At 33.5% G+C, this 19,828-nt stretch overlaps 2 protein-coding genes and 1 non-coding gene across 7 annotated transcripts in view; 1 reads left to right on the top strand and 2 right to left on the bottom strand.

Annotated features, from left to right (window-relative positions):
• Trnaa-ugc lies at positions 1–72 on the bottom strand. The gene has a single exon. It is a non-coding gene; the product is annotated as a tRNA-Ala (tRNA).
• A 14,841-nt stretch (positions 73–14,913) lies between these two features.
• LOC124532491 (U3 small nucleolar RNA-associated protein 18 homolog) lies at positions 14,914–16,855 on the bottom strand. Its single transcript, XM_047107400.1, has 2 exons — positions 16,653–16,855; positions 14,914–16,551 (listed from the first exon to the last, which is right to left on the bottom strand). The coding sequence occupies exons 1-2, from the start codon at positions 16,691–16,693 to the stop codon at positions 15,282–15,284; spliced, it is 1,311 nt and encodes a 436-aa protein (XP_046963356.1). The 5' UTR covers positions 16,694–16,855; the 3' UTR covers positions 14,914–15,281.
• An 878-nt stretch (positions 16,856–17,733) lies between these two features.
• Positions 17,734–19,828, top strand: part of LOC124532396 — a 76,281-nt gene continuing 74,186 nt past the window's right edge. For 2 of the 5 annotated variants that reach the window (XM_047107296.1, XM_047107294.1), the window contains exon 1: positions 17,734–19,435. In XM_047107296.1, the coding sequence (XP_046963252.1) occupies positions 18,468–19,435 (968 nt within the window). In that variant the 5' untranslated portion in view covers positions 17,734–18,467. The remainder of the gene's footprint in view (positions 19,436–19,828) is intronic. The other 3 variants (XM_047107295.1, XM_047107297.1, XR_006966641.1) reach the window with 3 other exon arrangements.

Raw genomic sequence — 19,828 nt, 5'->3', positions numbered from 1 at the left:
TGGAGATGCCGGGGATCGAACCCGGGGCCTTTCACATGCAAAGCGAACGCTCTACCACTGAGCTACATCCCCGTTTAGTGAACGAATCAAAATCGTTTTAATAATATATTATATTTATTTATCATGACCATACTGTTTTTCATAGGTAGCGAGTGATGAGGAAATGCCTACTTAGTTTCTGCCTGATGGTAAGTGATACTGCCCACATATATTGGCCCTATAAGAAATATAACCATTCCATATAGCAAGCCATGCACCACCACCACCCTTAGGGAATAAGACATTATGTCTATTGGGCCTGGTACGCTAAATTACGACTTACTCTTGAAGGCGCAACACAAAAATATTACATATTACTTTTTGGTCGTAGAATTTTTGATGAGAGGGCTACCTATCTACCTGCCCAAAACCGCCAGTTAGGTACTTTCCATCATGTCAATTTCAGCAGAATTGAAACATGTGTCTAATTTCATCGAAATTCCGTCACATGTGCATTCTACCAACCCGCATTGGAACAGCGTGGTGGAATATGTCCCAAACCCTTGATAGGAGAGGAGGCCTTACCTCAGCAGTGGAAAATTTACAGCTTGTTACTTTACTTTACCACCTTAATATCTCTCAGTTTCGTATTAATCGCCATGACGAAAACTCGCTAAGAACATATTGATTACACACACAAATAAAAAATAGTCTTTACTGTACACACATAGAGTAAAAATCATTTCAAATACAGGTGAGGAAGAATTAAAGTTTACATATTAATTACTTATACAAAACGATACACTTATAATCGTTTTACCATTATTTATTTATGTCAATCAATTAGCAATTTAATTATACATACAAATAAAGTAAAGAGTAAATTAATTATTCAAGTGATGTACAGTATATTTACATTGAATTACCAGCAATGGAGTGACCCAGTATAATTCCTGAGGACAAAAATAAAACATTTAAGGTTATGTGAGAGGAATGAAAATGTTTTTAAACTATAGAATTAATAATATTAATAACGTAGTAAGAATTTTTTTAATATAATTAATTCTATATGGGTATAATTTATTTATTATACATTTTTTTTAATAAAAATAAGTATTATACAATTTAATAATCTTATACTTGCAAATCAAACTGGTTTGATAAATTTGACCCTCCTTTATTTCCTAGTACTCATAGTAAAGTAAGTAAAGTAACAGCCTGTAAATTTCCCACTGCTGAGCTAAGGCCTCCTCTCCCTTTGAGGAGAAGGTTCGGAACATATTCCACCACGCTGTTCCAAAGCGGGTTTGTAGAATGCACATGTGGCAGAATTTCAATGAAATTAGACACATGCAGATTTCCTCACGATGTTTTTCTTCACCGCCGAGCACGAGATAAATTATAAATACAAATTAAGCACATATACATAGTGGTGCTTGCCTGGGTTTGAACCCGATATCATCGGTTAAGATTCACGTGTTCTAACCACTGGGCCATCTCTGCTCTTCAGCTTCCCAGTACTCATGAATCTTAATAAATAAAAAATCTGACTAAATGGCCTGAAAAACAACTGAATCCATCCGGTCCAACTGGAGAATCCAAAATACCATAAAGACTAATTACACTATGACACACTACTGAATTAACAAAAGACAAACTTCAAGTCAATAAAGAAGTCTTTTTAAGCCTTCTTGACATCCATTTGTAAACCAAAAAGATAATGATGCTGGCAACAAAATGGCGACACATTAAAAAAAACAAAATTAAAATTATTAATAAAATAAAATAGCAATGACAAGGTCAGCACGTGCATGGAGAAATTATAATACATCACAAAAAAAATACATTATATACAAAAGGAAATCGCTTGTTTTCGCTATACTTCCGCAATTGGTCACTCAACTCTATATAATAAACAAGCTTATCGACTCACTGGTTTTTGCGTCCTCCCTTATCAAGGACAAGTTTAATCTAGTCTATAAACGTTTACATTCTAAGCAAATGGGTTTTCCCTTTAAAAAGAAAGGGTAAGTTCTACAACTCTGTGCTATAATACTGAGTGCCGGAAACACTTGCTTGCATGCAGTTTCCTGATGTTATTTTCCTCTACCGCCAAAAACGTGATGAATATTAAATTCAAAATTAATACAACGTAAGTATAACATATCAAATCAACTAATTGCATTGTATCTTCAGAATTAGGAAGAAGCAAACATCATAAATATATACATATACATTAGAACTTATTTATTTAGTACGTTTTTTATTTATTTAGACTGTACTTGGTAGGGTTTTGTATTAGTAAGTCTGGTTGCCTGCCACATACAACCAATCAAGCAATATTATTTTCCGGCTTGAAAGTTACCTGAGTGAGTCAGTGTAAGTACATCCACAAGGAACATATCACATAATATCTCAACTTCCAGGATTGGTGCCGCATTGTTCATATACCTAAGGAATTTATATTTTTACAGTACCAACGTCTTTGACAATGGTTACCACTTACCAAAAGATGGCGTATTTGCCAGTTGATCTACCTACAAAGTTAATGTCAAATACGTCACGATACACGCATAACATTTCCAATAATTTGACTCATTAATACTTAAAATATAACCTTAAATTTGATGATGATAGTCAGAGTCCTTCAGAAAACCCATCTTAACAACTATATTGAAACGGTCACCGGAATGTTTCATGTCTCTAGGTCGAATGAATGAATCAATACTGCGATTTATGTTTTTCATAATATACGCGTCGTTATCTCGAAGGCAAACCTTACATTACAAGCGAATCATACCGTGCTTGGAATTGGAAATGGTCGTATAAATTCAGAAGGCGATTTTATGTCAATCGCGTGGTAATTATTATGTACATACGTCTTTCTGCGCAACTGATTCAAGGTAAATATTGAAAATATAACGAGATGCTTTTTGAATGGAAGGGGAACAACGGGGAACTCCTGTTTTTGTTTTAAACACATTGTCTTAGGGTAGCAGTTTGTGTCTGGGCGTCACGGTAGCATGCGTAAACGATCCCGTGGCGCCCGCTGAAAGACGGAGAGGGTACCGCTGGTTTTTTAGTGGGTAAACCCGGTGGACCTAGGCGCACTCGGCGTCCAGGAACCGGGGAGTCCCACACACCCCCCCACCTTCCAGCACGTGGGGGAAGCGCGTAACGCGTTTTTCCAGCGAGAAAAAATTTTTATAAATAAAAAAAAACCGCCTTCAAAAATGAACTAAAAAGAAAAAAATAATCTGTTACATCCATATCCAATTTACGATTTTTTAATCACCTCTCAAAGTCGGTGCCAACATTGCTAATAAAGGTACATAATACATAATACATACATACAAAAACTAAATCTTTTTTTTGTTGTATAGATTACACCATTAGACAAACCTTAGGTACTATCGATACAAATTAAATGATTTCAATATAGGAATTTATTAACTTTGTTGGCACCGACTTCAAAAGGTGATTAATTCATCAGGATCCCATCATCAGATCCTGATCTCCTGACAATGGGACCACCTGTAAAACATGCCCTTTCAAACAAAAAAAGAATTGTCAAAATCGGCCCAGCCGTCTTCGAGTAATTCGGTAACATACATAAAAAATAAAAAAAAGGCCCCGACGAATTGAGAACCTCCTCCTTTTTTTGAAGTCGGTTAAAAAATAAATAAAAGGGTAGCAGTTTGTGGGATATTACTTACGGTTACAATTTATTGATTCATTATTATTTGACCATTAAACTTCAATCATCTTAATTCAAACTAGTTAAGTTAAATACTAGTGTAATTATAGGCAAGTAAGAAATTACTTCTGAGATACATATAATAAATTTGAAGTGTAAGTTTTTAATATTAAAATAAACTAATAATTTACCTTAAACTTTTTACCAACTACATATGTACATATACCAAAATAACATTATTTATCATGATTGTGTCTGGCAGTTTGTTCCGGCAAATCTCTTATCTAATCTCAATAACATTTTTCGTTAAATTTAAACGCCCACGAAGTCGCAGGCACAGCTTATGTTTTAATTATCTCATTTAAAAAATATGAGTGGTATTGACCATCAAGTCATTGTATATCATCAGCGATCATAGTACGATATTAAAAACTCTTAAATAAAAAATATATAATTGCAAACCCTAGTAAAAAGTGATCTTATCCACAAATTTGAAAACTTTGCAATACTACAAAAGTATATAACATTCTTATAAAATTACGATGGTAAATATTGTCTTTAAGTCGCACATACTATAGAAATACGACTATTATATCTATATATATAAAAATGAATTGCTGTTCGTTAGTCTCGCTAAAACTCCAGAATGGCTGGACCGATTTGGCTAATTTTGGTCTCGAACTGTTTGTGGAAGTCCAGGGAAGGTTTAAAAGGTGAGTAAGTATGATATAAATGCTAGGAATATTATTAAAACAACAACTATGTGTTTCCATAGAAATAGATTTATTAGCGAAAGTATCATCGATTTTTTTTGCTTATCGATGTTAGACAATAAAATATTGATGTTTTAAAATTGATTTTGCATAATTTAAAAAATCTTTACATCTATTTCTCGAATCTACATAAATGAAGATAAATGGAATTTTCGTTGTCACTTTAGAACTCAAGAATGGGCTCAACTATCCAAACCAAATCTTCATGGTTTATTCGGACTATTTAGTAGATGGTTTATGTGAAGTTTGCACAAAATCGGTCGAGTGGTTCTTCAGTTATCACATTTTTTGTTACTAATGATTTCAATAAATGGCGCGTCATTTTGTTAATGGTGAATTTTAGACGGGGAATTATGCTGTCTAATTAAATGTAAGTATACCAGTTTGAATAGGTAAATACGTCTTATTTCAATTTATTATTTCCAAAAAAAAAACATTTAAAAGTACAGCATTTGCTTTTATTTATAGGTCTACATATACTAAAAAAAGTTAGTGTCATGAATTTTTATTCGTATGGATTGATGGTTTGTAAACAAGCTCGAAATTATATCTTGGGATGTGGAAAACTACATATATCATCAGTACATCCTTGACATGTATGCCAAAATAAAAACTAAACGTCTTAATTTAATTCGTTTCAAGCAAGCAAAATTAAGATCTGAAGAATATATTCATTTGCAAGATGCAATAGCGAATGATGCTAATGTAAATGACAACGGGCGATTGACTATATTGCCATCTATGTTTATTGGTAGTCCACGGCATATGAACGAATGTGCACAAGATGCAATGTCTTATGTACGAAAATATGGTCAACCGGATCTGTTCATTACGATATTAAAAACAATTTATTTGAAGAACAGTCGACAACTGATCGTCATGACATTACAGCGCGAGTTTTTCTGCTAAAATTGAAAGCACTTATGGATTTAATTGTAAAATTATGTAATTTTGGAAAGGTGCGGTATATGTACTCCATTGAATGGAAAAAAGGGGATTGCCGCATGCACATATATTAATTTGGCTGGTAAATAACTCCGGATCAAATCGATACCGTTATATTAACTGAAATTCCCGATCAAACTGTGGATCCAGATCATTAGGATGCGTAACCAGGACGTTGAAGTTGGTAATCGTTGGATGGTTGTCCATGATTATCGATAATATTCAATGCTCATATAAATGTGGAGTACTGTAATTCAGTCAAACCCGTTTTCAAATATATTTGAAAGCATGTAAATAAAGGGAGTGATATGGCTGTTATCGATGTTGCTGGTAATAATAGATGAAATTACTCAGTATCAAATGCTATATTAGTAGTAATGAAGCTATCTGGAGAATTCTGTCGTTTCCAATTCACGAAAGATATCCTGTGGTTGGTCATGGGGCTGTGCATCTTGAGCATGGCCAACCTGTTTATTTTAAGGCAAATATATTGGAATGTGTAGCGCAACCACCAGCAACTTCGTTAACAGCTTTTTTCAAATTATTCGAAACTGATACATTTACAATAAATTTGTTATATTATGAAATGCCTCAGTATTACACACGGAATGTGTCTTCGAAAAAAATTCAGATACGTAAACAAGAAACAGCAGTCGATGGGTATCCAGGTATTTTTCAAACAGACGCAATTGGGTGGATATATATATCCATGTATGTACCGTATACAGTACATCCAAATAATGCTGAGTGTTTTTATTTGCGATTGATATTAGTTAACGTCAATGCCCCAAAATAATTCAATCAATCATCAGTCCTTTGTGTCAAAAATATCGTGATGAATGTCAACACTTGCATTTGTTGGAGGATGATGAGGATGATTGGACATTGGGATTCAACATTTTATGGTGCATCTACTTCAGCTCATCAACAGCAAATACAAATGCTATTTTCCATTATATTACCAACATGTATGCCATCAAACCCACTTGAATTATGGAAAAAATATAAATATTATATGGCAGAAGATATTTTAGTTCGCATGTGTCATCATGCAAGATATCCTGATTTGTTAAATACCTTAGAAACGTACAACGAAGCTTTGATAATAATTAAAAACATGTGTCTAAAAATTGCAAATAAAGTATTAGCACAATTCGATATGACCGCAACAAATCGTGAGATGCATGATTTGTTTGATCGAGAATTGCAACGTGAATTCGAATTCTAATGATTTGCGTTTATTTCTACAATCGAATATTACCAAATTGAATATTCAGAAAAAAACATGTATATGACACATTCATGCAAGCCGTTCCCAATAATTCAGATGGATTATATTTCTAGGATACACCTGGCGGTACAGGCAAAATGTTCGTTATATCATTGATTTTAGCAACAATTCGATCGTTACAAAAAATTGCAATGGCACTTGCATCTTCTGGAATTTTTAGAAGATGGTCGAACCGCACACTCTGCATTAAAATTGCCATTAAATATACACATGATTGAAAATCCAATTGGCAATATTTCGAGCAATTCTGCTATGGAAAAAGTTCTGCGATTGACGTCAATTATTTTCTGAAATGAGATATGAGATGCAATGGTTTCTATGCACATCACACTTGGACTAATTTAAGCATTTCGATTATGGCAGTACGAAGTTTGCCGGGTCAGCTAGTATTATATATATAGCTCTAAAATATCTTAAATGACATGGCATTTTACAGAAATTGTTGAATAAAAACTGGGAGTTATACTTAGTAAGTATAAAAAGTCAAGTATTCACTATCAATATTCACTAATGTCATTCTTCAGAGTATGAATATTTCAAATGATTAGGAACAATAGAGAACAGTACATTATTCTATTTAGTAATCATGTTAAATAAAGGAAAATTACAAATAAAAACTTAAATTATTTCATACAGAATATATCACATTACGGAACTAATATATATAATAATAATAAACTAATTATGAACATCTATTCTACGATTTTTACGAGTATTTCCGGATAATCACATAGTTATATCGTGGCAGATGAATTCAATGAATAATGTATCGAAACTTTTAAATATAGAAATAAAAACATACGCTTCTTGACTATAGTATGTGACCTCATGTGAATATACATAAATTAAATTATTAATTAGAAGCAACAAAAAAAGAAACATGCTTCATTGATTTTTATAATAAATAATTTATTGCTGGGCTATGATTGGCCAGTAATTAAAAAACGTGAATTTTAATTAACGATCACAGATCCGGGAAAGCACACTTCAAACAAATCTTCACAATTAGAGAAAATTCTTCATTCTGAGGACCATTTACTGGCTTTTGCTATACGTGGGAAGCCGAGATGGCCTAGTGATTAGAATGTGTGCATCTTAACCGATGATTGAGAGTTCAAACCTATTTTCATGTGCTTAATTTGTGCTATAACACACCTCGTGCTCGGCGGGGAAGGACAACATCCTGAAGAAACCTGCATGTATTTAATTTCAATGAAATTCTGCCACATTTCTTAACCCGCAATGGAACAGCGTGGTAGAATATGCTCTTAACATCCTCCTAAAAAGGAGATGCCTTAGCCCAGCAGTGGGAAATTTACAGGCTGTTAATTTTACACGTTCGAACGCTGTATTGAATAATAGCTTGCATACTTTAATAATGAATATTGCATTGATTATTCGTATCGTATATAATAATAAGCGGATATAGTTAATTTAAAAATGCATGTTAACAAGTATTCCACTTACTCTCCCCACTTCCATGAACTGACCTTAGGTTTGAGTTTCACGAGTTAATAAATAATATGTAAGGAAGTTATTAATAGTTAAATATAGGTTTAAGTATTTAAATAACCAATGTATTCATATGTTTATATTGTTGAGGAAAAAGAAGCACACGCATATTTCTTTAAGAAGAGCTCATTTATTTATATTACTAGCTGAAACTGCGACTCTATCTGTGCGAAATTTATGAAAAATAAACTTCGAACCCCCGTTTTACCCACTTAGTAGTTAGGGGAGGGTAGTTTCGTCTTAGCGAATGTCTACAACCCGTAAGGAACGTGGCAAATTTCAAGGTCGTAGGTGAATTTCATAATTAATCAGTTTGTCTTATTTCGCTTTTATATGTAATATATAAATTAAACTACTTCTTACAAAGATTCAAAATAGATTCAAATACACACCGGTAAGAACTTAGTAGTAAAGTAAAATAAAAGTAAAGTAACAGCCTGTACATTTCCCACTGCTGAGATAAGGCCTCCTCTTCCATTAAGGAGAGGGCTTGGAACATATTTCACCACGCTGTTCCAATGCGGGTGGAATGCACATGTGGCAGAATTTAGATGAAATTAGACACATGCAGGTTTCCTCACGATGTTTTCCTTCATCACTCGGTGGTCCTTCACCACACGAGATGAATTATAAACACAAATTAAGCACATATATATAGTAGTGCTTACTTTACTTTAAGAACTTAGTAGATCCTTTACGGATTAAAATTGATCTAATATATCTCTCATAGAGAATCGTTATACAGCATTTTATATTTACAAAATGCTGTCTTCTTCTTTTGATTATGCAACTGCAGGAGAGAGAAAGAAAAAAAGTTAACACTTAAGTAAGGTCGTAAGTAATTTATAATCGAATCGGTATTGCCCGTTTAAATTTATGAAATGGAAAATAACAAGGTATGTCTTCGTGATTTTGTTATAAAATCGTATATCATGCCCCAGTAAGGGTTTGTTGACCTTGTGGAGTCGGAAACTTTGTCTTCTGTATTCTGACAAAATGATTTGGAGGGGAAAGTAATTGGTATTATTAAGGCTGAGCATTCTAAAGCCAATTATAGAACTCATACGGTTAGGTACCATTCTATCATCAATTGTGAAACTACCCACCTATATTAATATTGTAAATATGAAAGTAACTCTGTCTGTCTGTTTGTCTCTCGCTCTTTCATGACCAAACTAATGAATCGAATTTGATGAAATTTGGTGTGAAGAAAACTTGAAATTCAAGGAACTACATAGGCTACGTTTTTGGCTCGACACATGACAATCAACCTTCAAGACGCAAGCGAAGCCGCGGGCGACAACTAGTTGCAATATTCGAAAGTTTTGTGTGCACTATATCGCTGATGTTACCGCTGTAAGAAATAATAATCATTTATTAAAAAACATATGTGGAAATTAACTGCCAACTTCAGGAGCTAAGATGTTCAGTCCTCAGCTCGAAGGTTGCCAGGAAGAGATCGCTTCTTTAGGCATAAGACCATATTGCATTCATGAAACTTTTGGTAAATTTAGTTTCAAATATTGATGTGAAATAATGAATAAATAAATAAATGTTATGTCCCTCACTCTCCCTTCAAAGTGGGAAACAATAATACTAAGGTACTACTGATTGACGATGTTGCCACAAAGCCCTACCACCAATTAAAATTGGTTTACTCTGGAAACAAAACAATAACACATTTATGTTAAGAAATTAGGGAATCTTTAATTGTGATGCTTCAGTAAATATAAATAAGTTTCTAAAGTAAACCAAATTACTTAAAATATATATCAGAAGATGTATCATTTATTGTATAAGGCTTTAGTATATAATATCACTAGCGACCCGAGCCGGCTTCGCACGCAATGCTGGTAGAAAATATCCTACAGAATGTCTGACTTTTGTATGACCTTTATAATATGTAATTTGTATTTTGTTATTCCATGTCAGATGTGTTTTTGTTGTAACACGTTATTATAGTGACTTAACGGAAACGCAGTTAAACATCCTATACCCGTTTCCTGGTTCTAAGCTACCTCGGCACCAATTTTCAGCCAAATCGGTTAATCCGTTCTTGAGCTATAAGTAGTGTAAATAATACCACTTTCTTTTATATATAGAATAATATATAGATTATATAAGTAGACGCGCTTCGAATCTACCTCCGCTATAAATTTAGACTATGAACGTGATAAACATGATTTTCAAGTTCCCATGTATAAATAAATGGCAAAGTTATATTATTGGTATTTTAAAATAAGCTAACAATAGAACTTGTGTCATCTCTTATTTACATCAGTCTCGTTAATGTTTACTCGTCTTTTTCCCAACCGTCATCATATTGTCTAATAAATAAGGCAACGTAACTGTGAGCCTTGTGAAGTGATAATTGAAAATACGACAATGGTATCCATTCTATAAACAACCTCTCAACAAAACGAAATTATACCCAAAGACCTGTTAAAATCAATTGAAAAACAATAGCTGTTCTGGAGGTCTAAGTATTTAAAAACACTTAAGCTTCGAGCAATGACGTCATAAGAGGACTGCGTAAGGCAGGCAGGACCATTTTATTAAGGGTTGTGGCCAGAACACTGTCTAAATAGTAATAAATTTAAATTTACCAAAACTGATCAGAACTCATAATAGTAACAGCCTGTACATGCTGGGTTAAGGCCTCCTCTCCATTTGAGGAGGGCATATTACATCAAGTTGCTCCAATGCTGGATTTACAGGTGGTAGAATTTTGATTTTGATGTTATCTTTCGCCGACCAACACGAGCTGAATTATACAAACAAATTAAACACATGAAAATTCAGTGTTACTTGCCTGGGTTTGAACTCGCAATCATCAGTTCAGATGTACGCGTCCCAACCGCTGAGTCATCTCGGCTCAATCACTCATAAAACGATTAAATAAAAAATCACATTCACATTTGTAATAAGTGTATGTAAATATTGACCGGCTTGAAGGAATCTTCCGTTATCGCGAACACCATTAAACGTCTTGGGTAAAACCGTATCGAGTTTGCGTGAATGATTGTTATGATACTTGCTCGTGAGTGACCACAACGAAGGCCGCGCAAAGGTAAACATTTTTATTACCTCGGAAAGTGCGTTTTATTTTTTCAAACCTTACACAGGTAACCTACATTTGCATACATAAAACATATATAGTACACCTTGTATGAAAACGATCAAGTGTGAGTCGGCGGACTCTTATGAAGCTGAATGGTAAACTTTTAGGACACGTTAACTGTCATTGTTTTGTTTTGTTTTGTAGATTGAGTTAGACATTTATAATTAATTAATATGTTTTCTATTTTTGTTGATTCACTTGTTTGTTTTTTATTTTTATTATACTTTTAAAACAATTATAAAAAGAATGAATCTTTTTATAATTGTATTCTAATAAACATTTATTTCAATTCTTTCTTTCTTTATATCTTACTGCTAAAAGGACAACCGGCAATTTCGTTATTTAAAAAAAAAAATTAGGACAAAAATTTTGATTTAAAACTCACACGCAAAATCTTATGATCTAAATGTTACAGAACTTCCGAAAGCATTATTAGCGCTTATATATTCGTCTCCGAAACTCATATCTAACAATTGAATATATAAAATTATTTAAATAAAATAAGTTGTAAACAAATTGTATATAAACAGGAAGTGCTAATATTCAAGAGATTCGTTTATTGCAATTATAATACTAATGTTTCGGAATATTCGACCGTGACCTTGACGGACTTCCTGGGTTCACATATAAAAAAAAACTAAGTGTCCGATGTCATACATTACAGGTTTTAAGCTATTATCATTTATAGGTGAAATGATTACCTATGTATATGTAACGATTAATATGCGGGAAACAAGTTTTTAACCTACCAAAGCGCAGTTTACAGAATTGATAAATAATTAACTATAATTTCGAGACTTAATTTTGAAATGTTAGGTACATTTTTTGAAAATTTAAGGTGGATGTATTCATAAGTGGCGGAAAATGTTGCCACATGTTAGATTGTTAAAAATAAATTCTTCTATTCTATTTCTATCTTGCTTAATCCATTCTTGCTTCTACCAAAGTTGGTAGTCTTATAACTTAGGCCATGGATTTAGGTGAAGCGCCTTTTTTGAGTTACATTTATGTCTTTATTTTAATCGGTAATTGTTGCCGGAAAAACTTTAAACAAAATATGTTAACCAAACATGGCATTTCATCTTCGCTTACATCAAAAATAAAAACATTTCTGTTTTGTGGCTCCATGCTCAGGACATACACCTGAACAGGTGCCCATCAATTTCTGAGGGTGTGCCTGTAAAGGTCCCTTAGCGGTAAACCGACCGACTTTTTAAGCACGTCCAACGCACCAGCATATCGTACTGTTACAAGCGCTTTCAGAAAGGAATATGACCTTGCCTTTAGAGCCTTCAAAAACGTCACTGTTAAGGCCACAGTGCAGTGACAGAATTGACGAGAGATTGGTGCGCCTTTCTCTAGAAACACGTGCTCTTTCACTAAAGCTGATTTTGGAAATTTTATTTTTCTTCTCTGAACAGAGATGGTGACGGCTGGTGTAAACTCACGTGGAGTACTACTCTCACTGCTGCTCTCATTGCTACTCTCATTTGTGACGATTAAGCCCTTTCTGACTTCCTTGCTCTTTCCTTTGTAAAGATGATAAGTAACTCTATGCCTTCGACAGCATTTTCATTTTATTTTCACCTTGAAACATCATCAGAATAGCAAGTTCTAGAAGCCAGTCTTGCGCTAATCGCTTGCAGTGGATTCCCGCGACCCTCATCAGATCGTCGGCCATGTAGACGTTTTCTATTTCGTGGTCACCATTCATGAACTTTATAAACACGAAAGTACAGTTCAATTCAGAGATCTTTTTGATTCAATTTTTACAGAGGTCCTTTAAGGACTTAGACGTAAAGACATCTTCCATCTTCTTTGTGTCAGGCATTTGAATCTGTTTTGAAGATCAAGTTGAAAAGCTTCGAAATTAATAGGCCTGACAAGGTTTGACATTGAGATACAAGCTTTAACTCGTCTATGATCCGGTCTTCTACTTCAATTTGCCCCACCTTCCGGTCACCATCGAATATAAAAACTGATAACATGATACAGAACATGATACGTATGTTTTAAAGTTTTGGGGTGAATGACACCTCATGCTACAACAACAACCAAATACGATTATCCTTCACTTATATTATAATAATTTTGAGATTTATAGCAAAACTCTACTCTTGAAAAAGCGAACATAGTAAGTATTATTATGATCAAAACAATACCAAAGAAATTTATTAATTATGAAACACTCACAACAAAGCAGTCTTCGCATCAGAACATTGTTTCAAATATTTGTAATATTTCACTTCCATTTTAAGATACCAGTTTTCTCGCAACTTATTGTTGAGAGTTCAGAAGCAAATCTCGCCGTAATCTATTATTTTTTTTTTATTATATTTAAAATTGTTTAGTGTTTAAATTATTTCTTTTAGGTTATTAGTTTGTTTACTAACCAAAACTATTTTATTTTGATACCTACTCAAAGATTTTTTTCCTTGACTACTTGACTAGAATCTATAAATTACAAGCTTCTTTCCTGGTCCTGTTGTTTTTAAAATAATTATACTATTTGCTTCCGACTTCCAACGGAAAACACTTGACTTGACAGTTGACTGACAGTCCGAAACTTAATACCTATTTTTATGTTTTATGACGCCTGAGGCAACAGCGCAAATTGGGGTGATCTAAGCTGACATCGTCTTTAGAAAGAAGGTCATTGGAATTTTAAGGAAAATATAATCAAATTAACGATATAAGTGGATTGTGTATAAAATATTGTAATAATTTAAATGAATACAAATTTTAATAACTTATATCTGAAATTATATGGATATTCGTCGTTTTTGAGTCTAATTAATCAACAACACTATTCCAATAATACTTTGTTACTTTAAACGTAAAAAAATCGAATTATACCCAATTATTACATTCAATTTAAAATAAAGTACTTTAAATTTTTAAAATTAAGTGTCACGTAACGCCATCTTTCGGTGTTAATGGAAACTTGTGTGTTACGATTTGTAACTTGTACACTTTGCTCACAGTGTACTGTCTACACATCTGCTGAGATAACAAAATATCTTGTGGATGGCGTTCTTTTTATTTACATTACTAAGGAGAACATTTGACTAAATAAAATTACTACAACAATCATAATATTTGCACAAATCTACAAATTTCTTGAATAACATAATTTTACAAACACTAAATAAAAAAATTATGATATAAATATTTTCTTTATCTATAAAGGGAAGAATGATTTAGATGCATATTCTATCCAGCACCATATTTACTCTAGTTTAATACTTGTCTTCTAAAAATGTGTCATTAATACAGTACAAAAAGTTTGTCCTCTACATCTTTTAGTTCTCAGTGGAGAGAGAGAGATGAAATGGTTAAACCTGATACTGACAACACTAAAAATCAAATCTGTAAAATAAAACTATATCTCATAATTTATTATTATTATTATTATTGATCTAGGTATAAAAATATTTAGGATGTTATTCTGCTAATTCCGTTAATATTTTAGTTCCAATAATATTCCATAGAAAAAAGTTTTGTAACAAGCCAACACCTCAACCAATTGGAACATATTGGGCCCCATATTAATTTACCAGTTGCAATCCCAGTTAAATAAAAATCATTTCTGGCTTTCATTTGTTTATTTACCTTAGTATAAAATCAATGTTATCTCAGAATTAATAGTCTAGTTTTTTAAAAATATCCTTAAATGTTATGTTGACAATAAGAAATTAACCAAAGCAACATAACAATATGAAATAATTTCTGTTTGCAGAATGTACATGAAACATAAGTGACATGATCACTATAGATCTTTGTGTCTGCAGCTACAGATAAACTTGAAACAGTGCATAAAAATTGCAATATTAATTTCTTCCTTGCAATTTACTAACAGGCAACCCTCATTACATCCATATTAATGTAGCACACAAAGAATCAAGGATCTGTGGTGATTACACTCAGAACACATATGCTGTTTACAAATTCAGAAAATATATTCTAATAATTCTTATAATATTTCAATCTGTACAAATAGGCACAACTCTTATTGTTTCCAAGAGCCATGTAACCACTGTGAGGTGAAAAGCTAACTGCCTCGACATGTTGCAAATTTTGTTTTGGGAAATTTTGGAATACATGATATGAAGGTATGTGTACAAGCTTCACTGCATTTGGAAGGTAGCCTGATGACATTGATAAGATCTCTGATGTAGGATTGAAACTAAGATTTGTTATTTTAGTGGTCAGATTTGAAATTGTTTTAATCGGCAACGGTTCTCTTGTTGTTAGATTTTTTGTTTCATATATATTAACAATACCTTCACCGCTTCCAGTAGCTAAAAGCTGCCCACAGTCGCTCATTGTAATACGAGATGCTGTGACACAGCCATTGTCATAGAACTTCTGAACTGACCTATATATTGATAGATCCCACACTGTTATTTCTCCTTCTATACCATAACAACAAAGTAATTCAGAATGATGGCTAAATGTCAATGATTCAACAATCATATTGTGTTTCAATGATCTCAACAGTTCTTTAGACTTTGCACAAATTAAAAATACTTCATCCAAACCATCACTAACAGCTATATATTTTCCATCTGGAGACAATTTAAATAATTTGGGCTTCCTAACTACTTTAGGTAACTGAACTAAGTTTGGTTCAGCTTTAACGAGATTGTAAACACAGTAGTTGTGTTGCAATTTTGATGAAATAAATGCTTCCGAGCCATCAGGTGTAAACTGAGCATGTGTAACCTTCCATTTGTTTAAATTAAAGCTATGAAGTTTGTTATTGACATCACCCCCAATAGAGAAGAGTGAAACAATACCAGATTGCCCACCTACGAGTACAACACTGATCTTAGGATGAAAAACAACAGTAGAAATTCGGGGACCTTCATTACCAGTTTCTGAATTAACTTTTGGAAATGTTTTGAATTCTAGATTGTCTTTTCGAAGGCCTTTTGTTTTAGGTTTTTCCAAGTGGCCTACAGTGCGAAGTACCTCTTCTGACTTTTCCTTTTCACTAGATGGCTTTGGTACTTTAGCCCAACTTGGAGTTCCTATCAAAGTTTCGTATTTTGTTTTAAGTTTCTCAACATAAAGAGCTTTGCTCTTCGTCCCAGGTATAATATCAACACCGAACTGATCATCATCGTCGTCAATCCACGCGGGTTTCAAATCCAAATCCTTTTCAGTTTTCACCGTTGTCGAGAGATTGTCAACGAATTTTTTTGATTTATTAAACAACAACGATGACAACCTGAAATTTATTAATAATAGAATATTAATGTACGTCAATAACACCAAAATTCAGTAATTATTTCATGACAACAATAGAGAAAAAACAAAACATCACATTACCTGCTTTCCTCATCGTCTAAATCTTTAACTTTGCGTTTCATTGTAAGATATATTAACTTAAAAAGATAATTATTAAAATAGTATTAATGTATTCACTTCGAAACAAGAAGTTATAACCTAAAAAACAAATTTGGCACTCTCAAGAACAACATTCACACACATTCTGCTTTGAAGTTTAAATTCATGTTTGAGGTTTATAATTGACACTTCTAACAGTATTGCCATTGGATAGTCATTATTCACTAAATACATGTAAACAAAGATACACTGAACAGATTTTGGTCACTCTCACAACTGGACCATTACACGTTATGTAAGATAATCATAAATTTATCAAAACAAAATAGACGTGGACCTAAAATAATTATTTTCGTTTATTTACATAACTTCATTAGGCAAACAATTTATTTAAGAATCAGTAGGAAGCTGTTGTAGTATTATTAAGTAAAGCTTGTCTTATATTTGAGTGTCAAATTCATGCAAGTACTTGCTTAAATCTCTCTTTTTTTATTTTGCATAGTAATAATTATAAAGTATCAGTCAAAAATGACATAATATTCATCAATACCTTTGCAATAACTATTACTTCTTTACAATAACCTCTTTGTAAAAAATGGAAAAATGCAGAACATAATATGATTATTGTTGCAATATATTTAATATTGAATGATTTATTAATTCTATCAAATATTAAAATAATGTAATGTCTTTTCATCCATGTATGTATTTGAGATTTAAGTACAGTTCTTATATTTTGTTACCAGTGCTGATTATTTTATTTGTTCAAATTTGGACTTGCGTCTACGTAAACAAATCTATTATTTTTCATGTGTAGTCATTTTAATAAAAGTATAAATGACAATTTTCAGATACCACACAAGCTACCGAAAAAAACAAATAAATATTGTATTCCAAGCTTTAATGTCGATAAAGCAGTTCAAATGCATTTTAGTTCGCGTTGTTGCCGTCTTAAAGAAGCAAAACACTTTTTTGTTTTTTATCCCTGTCTCTCCCGATGTAGTTTCATTATAGCCAGTACTTAAAGTAGAAACAGTAAATTTAACCAATCAGATGTAGGACAGCAACAATATTTACAGGATTTTATTGGTTATTTTATCTGTACTAGGTAGCCATAACTTTATTATAACCCAACTGATCGTAAAGCTTATAGAGGAACATTCAGAAGAAATAGTTTTAACTACCTTTAACTGTTAGTCGTATATCATAGCTGGGGTGATTTCATTCGTTGTTCTTCATAGTGTTTCACTTTGATGGCATCGCATTGCGAATCCCAGATTTTTTTTTGTGTTTTTAGTGTTAATGAAAAACAATAATTTGTGTTATAGTATTAAAAACGACAGACAAAAAGAATATTATAAAGTTCGTGGAACTTGTCTTACATTAAAGATGAAGAAAATATTTTTCATTTTGTGACCTTTTTACATTTGCAAGTGTCAATATGGATTCTAAATGATTTAAAATACAGTAGTGAAAAGTGATTTATAAACGTTTTATGACCTATTTTTTTATACAATGGGGCCGAAAAAGGCTCCGCCATAAAACTATTAGACCCTGTTTGTTTTGCCCGCCATAAAACAATTAAGATAAGATTGATGACATTAATGCACAAGAAACGAATAATCGAGGATGGTGCAGTGGTTCTGGAACAAAGTGAGGGCATCGAGCGATGATCGGAGGGTGGAAAGCGATGCAAGGTGGGATCACTTTTCGTCTGCTGGTACATCGGCAGATTATCGGTTGGTCGCGTTCAGCTAGTAATCGGGTGGCTTATGTGGCGTGTGATGTGTGTACGAGATGTCCGGCAAGCCGGCGAGTGTGGCCGCGCCGCGAGCGGGCGTGGCTGGCGCGCCGCGCGTGCTGGTGTACGTGGCGGAGGCGCGCCAGCTAGAGGCGGCCGCCGCGGGCCCAGACCCGCCGCCGCAGACCCATCCCCCGCTTGACACGCTCTACCTCCACGACAACGTGTCCCAGCATCTCGCGCTGCCCAGGAACACACTCTATCGACAGCAAATTGAACAAAACGATCAAGGAAGCACACCTGGTACAGTTTACTATAAGCCCTTTAATGATTCTGAAGCCAAAATAAATTCTTTCGAGTCACCAGAGAACATCACAGCACACCGGGACGAATATTTCACTGCTACACAATCGTATATGAAGGAGAATTGTATGAGAAATGATGATAATAAGGCTAACGACAGGCCGAGCAGTGCAGCTGTGAAGACGGACTGTGAGAATTCCGACTGGAGTAACTTAGATTCATACAATGTTAGGTTACCGTTGCAGATAGGAGAGTTAAGTGCATACCAGACAAGATGTGGTCCTGTGAGTGATAATATGCCACCTATGTTACCAGTGGGAGTGCATGGTCAGAGCCAGTTCAATGATAATGGTGTGGTGCAAAGTGATAACGATGGAATGAACACCGGTGAGCGAGAGCTATCTGTGGGGAAGAGTTTTGTGAACTACCAGTTGTTAGAACAAAGTGTGTCACATCAGTCTATTGTTAATCAGAGTATAAATATACTGAATCAGCAAATAGGTGTGAGTAGGTCGATAGTTAGTGAAGGAGATGGTGGTAGTGCACCACAGCTTGTCCGGACAGCTGACGGTGTGGTGCTGGCAGTGCTGCCATCGTCTGTGCTTCCTCAGTCATCAGAGACGCCTGACGTGAGGAATGTGCATAGTGAATTTCCACAAACAATAACTGTGCCCCTTGGTTGGAGAAGAATTGTGAATGGTTCATCAGTTCTCTATATTAGGTATGTATCTTGCAATATTTTTAATGATATTCATCTTTTCACAGGAAACTTTGAATTATACTATTTACTTGTTAAAAAGCACAATGTTATTTGTAATAAATTTAAACATTATCGTGATTAATCAAATAAATCATAGGCATAAATAATAACAAAATATGTATTTTTCAATAAAAAAAATGTTCAAGTACATAAAAAGTTCCTAAAAAATAATTTTTAATAGCAATACACAGTTGTTAGCAATTGCATTTTGCAATATATCTAATTTATAATATTGCATGTATGAAATGAAAATAATATCCAAGAGTCTGAAGTTCAAAATCTGTACTTTTTACATATTAATAAATATTTAATAGATTATTATCTATTTATCTACTATTAAATGTTACATTAGTG

The sequence above is a fragment of the Vanessa cardui genome, chromosome 9 (genome assembly GCF_905220365.1).
Source record: "Vanessa cardui chromosome 9, ilVanCard2.1, whole genome shotgun sequence".
In the NCBI taxonomy this organism is placed as follows: Eukaryota; Metazoa; Arthropoda; class Insecta; order Lepidoptera; family Nymphalidae; genus Vanessa; species Vanessa cardui.
This window is presented reverse-complemented; position numbering and strand designations above follow the sequence as displayed.